Source organism: Erythrolamprus reginae, chromosome 1 (genome assembly GCF_031021105.1).
Source record: "Erythrolamprus reginae isolate rEryReg1 chromosome 1, rEryReg1.hap1, whole genome shotgun sequence".
Classification (NCBI taxonomy): Eukaryota; Metazoa; Chordata; class Lepidosauria; order Squamata; family Dipsadidae; genus Erythrolamprus; species Erythrolamprus reginae.
Genome location: NC_091950.1, coordinates 241,116,148 through 241,125,220, shown reverse-complemented (window position 1 = coordinate 241,125,220; position 9,073 = coordinate 241,116,148). Strand labels below are relative to the sequence as shown.

The window sequence follows — 9,073 nt, the reverse complement described above, 5'->3', positions numbered from 1 at the left end:
CTTTGAGTAATCACAGCCGGTCTTATTTGATAGAGCCATCTTCTCTTGGTAGACTCAATAGAAATCAACATCTTAAAGAACGCTTCATTAGCTCCTCCCCTACCAGCCCTTTCTTGCACCGGTGTTCTGGCAGGTAACCCGGAGCTCCACCTCCAATATATATATATATATACTTCCTTATTGAATCATTCAATGGGAATGCGTCAAGACTCATTACGCCAAATAGGTCCAATCACAGTTCAGATATCCTGTCTCTATGATGGAAGAAATTTCTGAATCATCAAGTTGAAAGGAGTTGGGCCAAGTGTTAGGAAAATATGGCTGTTCTGCTGCTCTTGGGTCTTCAGTCCAAGACTGATGATAGCAGTCAGGGAAGAATACAGAATAAGCTTGGAAAGTTCATGTTGAGGAAAACAGACATGTAATATACTCCAGGGGTGTAGTCCTGCTGGCTTGAGTTGAACTATTCCATCATCAACCGGATTAATACACATAATTGCTGAAACCTGGTATAAGGTAGACGGCATAAATCCACTTATTGGAAATACTGACTGGATTCACAAATCACATTAAGTTACAATTTGCTTAATCATGATTTAATAAATGATAATTTGCTAGGTTCACATAACACGCAAAAGCAAACACACCATATTATGGCTTCATATGCTGTCTGAACCCAGCCAAATCTTATATGTGAGTTGCACCATCATAAAATCCATGAACGAAGAGAACACCATTGTGCAGCCTTACATTTTATTGTTGAGCCCTTGAGAGATTGGAGGACAATCCTTCCTGAATGGTTGAACCCTAATTATGCTAAATTACAATTTCCAGATAGGACTGTAGTGAAGTGACCACCCCCCATCCTCACAACCGTGGCAGTGGGTGCACATGAAAATTGAGTCCCCAGTTTCTTCCAAGCAAAGGAAGCTGGGATCTAGTGCAATTACATGTGCCTACTGAAGACATAGTTGGATTGTATTATCTGTGGAGACACAAACCCCATCTTGGGTTATTGATGGCACTACACCCTTTTAAAAGGAATAGAAAGTTCTACTCCATGTGTAGCATTAACCTGGCCAATTTTTGAGTGGTATTCCAACAGAGATGGCAATAAGTTGGAAAAGGGTCTTGATGTAATATATGAAAAATATATTTGCCAGACACTGAAGTCAGCAACTCAATGAAGCTAATTTTTCAGAGTTTTATGAAAAAAGAATTAATAAATATTTTTCAAGATTTATTGCCAGGAATAACACACCGAGAGATGTATTTTCATGTTCATGTAACACTAATATTATCATACAAGTTATCTCTCTGAATCAAGTGGTCAATGCTTGAATCCTTTGTTTCTTAATTATTTGATCATCTACCTTTTGTAATAGCACTTTGATTTCCTTATTTCTTTTAAGGCGGGCAGTGGAACCTATGCAAATCTACACAGTGATCTTACTGGACATTCTACTGTTCAAGTATTCAATGACTAGCTTATTAGAATACTTTCTACATACAGTAGATTACAAAAAGAAAAAAGAAATCAAATCTACAGGTGGTTCAGTTTTATATTAATTTTGGTGGGGGCGGGGAAAATCAAGAGTTTACAAAGTAAGATCTTGGTGCTTCCAACTTCACACACTAATTCAGTATTTTTTTTTAATTACATGCAACCACTCACAACTCTCACATTTCATCTACAGAAGTTATAGCTCCTTTGTGTTCCCTTAAGCTGCTCTGAAGCAGGTGTCTGTCATCCTCTCCTTGCTTCCCTCCCACCCCATCTTTAAAGCAGCCAGAAAAAGAGAGAGAGAGAAAAAAAAAACACTAGTTCTAATTGGCTGGTATTTTACAAAAAAAAATATGAATGTGATACTATGGAAGATATTTCCAAAGGAATGAAAGAAACACATTTGACATCATACAAAAAAGTCAGCATCAAAGGCTAGAAAGCCCTTCCTATTGTTAAAAAATAAGACAAAACAAAATTCAAAACATTTAAATTTTGGCATGTAGGCAACATGTAACAATGAAAAAAAAAGGTAAAAAAGTAAAGAAGCCATAAGCAATACAATGCTATGAAAAACCTTCAGCTCTAAACACATACATATAAATAAAAAAGGAATGATATTTAAGGCTCTTGATTATTAAGTTAATAAATCAAATATACACAGTGATTAATAAAAAAGAATTATTTACATAACTATACAAACTTCTACTTTTGACACATGTTCCTCTCAATTCTTCATTATTTTTTTTACCAGCAACTGCTGACAATGAATCTTCCTGGTCCCTCCCTTCCCGCAAACAAAACAAAACAAAACAAAATTACAATAAAAAAATAAATAATAAACTTTTTTTTGATAGTTGCTGTGGTTCTGAGCTGCAAAGGCACTTTCAAATACAGAACTAGTTGCATGTCACCATAAAACCAATATACAAAAGAATTCTAATTCAATAAATAAATAAACCATATTTTTTGTTCTAAGACTACAGATTGCGACGTCTCACGAGAGAAGGAAACAAAACAAAACAGACCCATCAATGTGTATATATTTCTTTCCCACTCCAGGAAAAAAAAAGTGAAATATAAACCTTTCTGGGATGCGTCGGCTGCGGCTGAATTGACGGAGGGGGCACTTTTTGACTAGTTTTGCATAGATGTGAAATGCAGCACTTGGTAATCCAGCCAACCACAGCAACTATCACTGCCAGTGTAAGCCAGCTTGTCAAAACTTTAAATTAACACAGGGATATTAAGCAAATAATAGCCTTAGACTCAAAATATTACACAACCGTTTTAAGAACTACAAGCTCCGAGTTGCCTTAGAATGATAGGTAAAGGCCCTGCACGGCAGCACCTGCTGTCTGCTATACAATATATTCCATTCGATTTAGGCTTTGTGCGCTTTCCAAGTCCCGGTTGTCTTGTTTGTTTGTCCAATTTGGGTTTTTTGTAGGCGTGCCGTTGGGTGGCTTTTCATCTCTGTCTACTAACGTGTAAGTTGCCTGTTTGGCAAATCGGGTTTTCTGCTGGTGCTTGTCCATGTCGTCTTCTTCCACCTCTGAATTGTGTGTCCTTATTTTGGCAATTTTGGAGTTCTTGTTCTCATAGTCTTTGATCGGCACAGCGTTGGCCCCATGTTTCTCTATGGGGTTCTTGATCTGGTTCAGTTGCTCCCGCACGTTGTTGGTGGTGTTGTCTTCCGAGGCGGTGTGTGTATGAGTGCTTTGCTTTCGCCGCTTCCTGATGCACCAGTAAAAGGCAGTGACCAGGCAACAGATCCAAGCCACAGTTAAAATGGAGCTGAGTAGCGGAACCAAGAAATCTAGAAGGCAATTGAGGTTCACCATTAGTGCTTTGACAAGTGGGGCTGGCTCCTTCCTCGAATGACAGACCTCATATGCCAACCTACCCCAACCTGGTGCTTCATAATGTCAAATTTGATCCTGGAATTTGATGGTTGAATTCCAACATACTGGGGACAGGGGAAGGTGCATCGTGGTAAAAAAAAGTTGACTATACTAATGAATTCCTTAGCTTTTTTAAATTTTAAACACTGCTTGTAAAAGATGCACACTGCAATGTTATACATGTTTTTAAATACCAAAGATGTGGTCAAGAGTCAGGATTGAGCCCTGGGAAATTCTGAAGGGTTAACCTAACTAGAATTGGCTCACATGATTTGGGTCCAGATTGTCTCATTTAGAGAAAACCTACCAAAATCAATGGGATCCAGACTAATTATGTCTAACATGTCTCACAGATTTACGAAGGTGTGGCTTAAGTATTACTAAGCCTGCATGTAATCCTTGATATCGGATATTGAACTTCCTACATATCTATCAACCTAGCCTAATTAACATTCTAAGAAGAGCAAGTTTCAGTATCTGAGCAAAAGAGGAGTTTGTATCTACGGTTTTCATAGGGCTGGTTCAACTTTGAGCTCTACCAAATAATAACTTTCATAGGATCAAGCCACAGGGGATTCCTCTCCTGACAGCCAAACACAAGAGCATTCACAAGGGGAATAAAACAAAATTAAAAAGTGCAACTGCTATTGTGCAATCCACATCAAGAGCCAGGGAAATCAGGAGATTTAGGCAAGTTCCAAGCTTAAGCTCTCTACTAGAATCTGACCAACTAGTGGTCAAGGGAAATTAGCAGGAGATGAGAAAGGAATTCATAGAAACATAGAAGACTGATGGCAGAAAAAGACTTCATGGTCCATCTAGTCTGCCCTTATACTATTTCCTGTATTTTATCTTACAATGGATATATGTTTATCCCAGGCATGTTTAAATTCGGTTACTGTAGATTTACCAACCACGTCTGCTGGAAGTTTGTTCCAAGGATCTACTACTCTTTCAGTAAAATAATATTTTCTCATGTTGCCTTTGATCTTTCCCCCAACTTTCCCCCAATTCAAGGTGACTGGACTTAGCTCTCTGGTGGGCATGCAGGGATTCATGACTGGTGATGTGTTTGATCCCTCCCTCCAAGCTCAGCCTGGTTCTCTCCTACAATTAAAGCCTCACCGATGCATGTAAAAGGGAGTGGGGCACTGGTTGTTTGGCTGGCAGCTTGCTTTTTCTGACTCCCCCACACTTAAAGATGCCTCCAGGCACAAACTGAACAAAATAATTTCAAGCTGTGTATTAGAATTATATTTGGAAAGACTTTTATCTTACAATCAGCAAAGGAACTTCTTCTAAAGCAGATTTAAGAGACTGGTTTGTCTTCTTAGCTTAAGGGGGGAGGGACCCATCCACCTCTCGAAATGGTTTACCTGTTTGGCTCTTAATTGGCCGCCTCTGAACCCGGACTTCTGCAACGGCTGCAATAAGCGTGCTATTCCCATCACGTTTGCTGACCAGATCGATAATTTTATCAGTTATTTCCTTTACTGGATTATTTTCCTCCTCGATATCTTCAGCAGACTGAAGGGAGAACAGTACAGCTATATTTTAGGGAAGGCAGAGTTTAAAAATCAGCTGCTACTTGGAATAAGACAAAGGCCTTTGAGAACAGTATGGAACCCAGGGTAACCCAATGTGGGAATCAATACAGGTACAGGCATGGATTCTGCTAATTCAGCAAAAACAAGACTATTAATTACTTGCAATTAAAAGTCACCCTCCCCGTTCAACACATCCAAACGCATTGCCGAATTTACAAAAATGCCCACTGTGTTTCTTTTATTAACTCAGATTACAATATCCCATTATCAAAGCTTCGGAGATGGATAACACAAAACTGCTCTCGCATAAAGAAATTGATCCCAGAACAACAACAAGAAACAAGGAAAAACAAACGCTAGAGAGCCTGATTTGTCCCTTGTTGGAATGAATACCATCCAAAATGGCAAGAGGAAGCCCTCCTTCGTCCTTTTCTCTCCCCTTCCAGAGAGTGGCTTGGGGGTCAATCTCCTCCAGATATTTCAAACAGCAGACTAAAGCACCTAGGCCCAATCAAGAGATAGACTTACAATTGCCACGTGAATTTCATTGCTTGCCAAATGCGACGGCTCACAGGTGATGTAGAGAGCATATTCAATGGAGACATTCCTCAAGATATTCAGATTCCGCAGCTCGCTGCAGATATGCTCGGTTGTCAGACCCTATGGGGGTGGGGGGTGAGGGGTAGGGGGAAACAGCATAGGGAAAAAAGCATGAGAACCTGGACAGCAGCAGATGATGAATCATTCATTTTATCCGGCTATCATTACACAAGACTTCTTGTCTCCATGTTTATAACCGGAGCTGTATATTCTATATTTTGCTATTTAGCAAAGAGGGTCATTATAAAGTAATCAACCTGAGTTTGCAAAAGTAAACTCAGTATGGAGACACACTTATCGTAGCTCCCCAATGAGGAGACTTGTACGAGGAGCACATTTGCAATTATATTCCTAGAGGGATTTTTTTTTCCCTGAAAAAAAGTAATAAGTGAAATGGCTTTGAGGCACTTTGCTGACTTTGGCAATAAGAAAACCAAATTAAGTCACTGCTGACTGAAGCTTCTTGCTCAGCCCTGCAGGAGTCATCTCTGCCTAGATTTTGTCAAAGACTTGATGTAAAGATATGATGAGAAAGCCCCATGGAGGACACTCAGGGCAGCTCAGGAGAAACCTGAAGTGCAGAAGGAAATTATTTTTTTTAAATTAGTTCTCTAGGATCGCAGGTGAAACAGGACTGCTACTGCAAAGCAGACAGTTGCTAGGTGTTTCTCGGTTTCCTTCTTCCCCGGAATGGGCAAACTTACCGGAGACATCATCTCTTTGTTGAAGGTGAAGGTAATGTTAGCACAATGTTCCAGGTAATAAGAATCGGAACTGCACGTCATTTTCACTGGCTGCTGATTTGATGGCCAGCATTCGCCCGCGTTGTCACAGGGTGGGACAAAGCAGTGATCAGCTTTAACAGGATGACAGGTGTGGCCTGCGGGACATTCACTGTGGCCCTTGGGGTTTATCACACAAGGCTTTGGGCCACACCAGACCTAGAGATAACCGAACAGTTAATTGTTAAGTGCTCCTCTGAAATGGAGGAGGGGGGAAGAGAAGGGAGAGCAAAGGAGCATGTTGGTTCAGAGATCCATAGGATGGTACCTTAGAACAGGAGACTTTTCCATTCACGCATTGACAGCTGTTGCATTCGTCATCCCACTTTGAACCATCTGGAATAATACGCCCACTGGCAACGCAGGGTCTTCCTGAAACTAAGATACAAAAGGTGTTTAAAGCAGTGGTTCTCAACCTTTCTAATGCTGCAACCCCTTAATACAGTTCTCTCAGTGGAGCTTTAAGCTGATAGGCAGGAAAGTCAGAGACACCCCCACTGTAACCACCTGATTGGTCGGATTGTAAAACTATGTTCCAAGGGGCCGGAATAGAAGCTTTAGTTCCTAACACCATGGGAAATTTGTCTTTTCCCATGGTCTTAGGCGACCCCTGTGAAACGGTCGTTTGATCCCCAAAGGGGTCCCGACCCCCAGGTTGAGAGCCACTGGTTTAAAGGATTCATTTTCAAGACCCGATTCAGGATGAGACATTGGATGAAATACACAGGAGGAAGGGAAGACAAGAAAATCATCCACACATCCTTTGCTCCTAGCTAAATGAAATATGGCCTGTCACAGATGAGAAGACTTGTCTATGAGGCGGGGTGGCGCAGTGGCTAGTATGCAGTATTGCAAGCAAACTCCACCCATAGCCAGCAGTTCGATCCTGACCGGCTCATGGTTGAGGTAAAATGCCTTTCATCCTTCTGAGGTAAAATGAGGACTCAGATTATTGGGGGGCAATAGGTTAATTCTGTAAACTGCTAGAGAGGGCTTTAAAGGAAGTGGTATATAATATACCACCAATAATGCCGCCCCAAGTCTACGGAGAGGGTCGGCATACAAATCTAAATAATAATAATAATAATAATAATAATAATAATAATAATAATAATAATAATCTAAACGATGTAGCTATTCAGCCTAATAATTGCTCCACAAGGAGGAAGAGGGCTTTTCAAACACAAGTGGCACCCCAGCTCCTAATTCAAACAATGCATTTTGCTGCAGCTAACTAGAATTGTCCAATTTAAATCAGATGTAGAATACCTTCTTGACATCTGGCACCACTACGTCCAGGTGGACAAATACAGCGATATCCATTGATTTCGTCTATACATGTAGCTCCAAAAGCACAAGGTGAAGACTGACATTCATTGATATCTGGAGGGGAAAGGAAGAAGATGAGGCATCCATGCAATTCATCAGTTTACACATTTTAGCCCAACTATCAAGAGACTTAATCAGCCTGTAAAACTTTATTGTTTTTCTTATGAAAGGGGTGGGCTGCTGTCCAGACCGGGGGGGGGGGGGGGAATGCAGTGGGGTAGTGAAAATGGGGCTCCACCCCAGAGCACCCAATTTGCACTGAAAGATATTGAAAGAAATGCAGGGCATCCTGCATAAGCCACGCCCACAGTGTGGTAGTAAAAATGTTGGTAGCCCTTCGCTGCAGGCAGTCCTCGACTTACAACCCTGGAATTATGGTTGTAATTTGTTGGGGTTGTAAGATGAGGCGTACATATGACGTGGAGTAACTTTATGGCCTTTTTCACAGTGGTTTTTAAGCAAACACCTCAGTTTTTAACACAACAGTCATTAAGGGAACCCATTCATTGGAATGAGCTCCCCCCCCCCCAACAAACTGCTTTTATTTTCTGTATCACTGAGATGGAGGGCATAAAAATTTAATAAATAAATAACCCCAAATCTGAGTCACTTCACTCCAAAATGCTGCAACCAGTTGCTAAGCTGACCCCACACAACATGCGGTCATGTGACTGGATGGCGGTGGCACATGACTGTTTACTATGGATGGGGGTGCTTTATGGGATGCAAAGCATCCATTCTGTGGCCATTGTGACTTTGAACAATCACAAAAATCACTGGTCGTTAGCTGACAATCCCCTGTATTACATTTATTATTTTAATACACTTATTATATCAATTCAGGGGTGAAATTCAGCAGATTCTGACAGCTTCTGGAGAATTGGTAGCGGAAATTGTGAGTAGTTCAGAGAAGCTAGCAAATACCGCTTCTACCTGGCCCCAAAGTGGGGTGGGAATGGAGATTTTGCAGTATCCTTCCCCCAGGAGTGGAGAAGGAACAGATTTTTGCAATATCCTTTCCCTAGGAGTGGAGAGGGAAGGGAAATTTTGCTGTATATTTCCCCTGCCATGCCCACCAAGCCACACCTATCACCGTATAAAATAACAACAATTAAAAGGAACGCTGAATGCTTATTTCAGAAGTTCCAAAATGCAGGAATCTTATATTGGGCTATTATAATGATCTTAGATTTTTGGCTAACAAATGCTCCTTTCAATGTATCGACTCTTCTGATAACAGCTTCAATTACATTTTGTATTCTGTACACCTGATTGGATTTCTGTCTCTTAGGAAGTATAGCTTTTATTTTATTGGTAGGTTTCTATCGACAGGGAACCAGGTTTGCTATTTGAAAGTCTGAGCCCAAGGCAAAATGGATTCTAATTAGAGAACATTTCCTTCTCAAC

The 9,073-nt window shown here is 40.8% G+C and overlaps 1 protein-coding gene across 1 annotated transcript in view; it reads right to left on the bottom strand.

Annotated features, from left to right (window-relative positions):
* Window positions 1–580: 580 nt before the first annotated feature.
* JAG1 (jagged canonical Notch ligand 1) overlaps window positions 581–9,073 on the bottom strand; it is a 69,507-nt gene continuing 61,014 nt past the window's right edge. The window contains exons 21-26 of the mRNA XM_070732642.1: window positions 7,607–7,720; window positions 6,606–6,715; window positions 6,260–6,496; window positions 5,484–5,615; window positions 4,785–4,935; window positions 581–3,323 (exon numbers count right to left, since the gene is read on the bottom strand). Of these exons, the coding sequence (XP_070588743.1) occupies window positions 2,866–3,323; window positions 4,785–4,935; window positions 5,484–5,615; window positions 6,260–6,496; window positions 6,606–6,715; window positions 7,607–7,720 (1,202 nt within the window). The 3' untranslated portion in view covers window positions 581–2,865. The remainder of the gene's footprint in view (window positions 3,324–4,784; window positions 4,936–5,483; window positions 5,616–6,259; window positions 6,497–6,605; window positions 6,716–7,606; window positions 7,721–9,073) is intronic.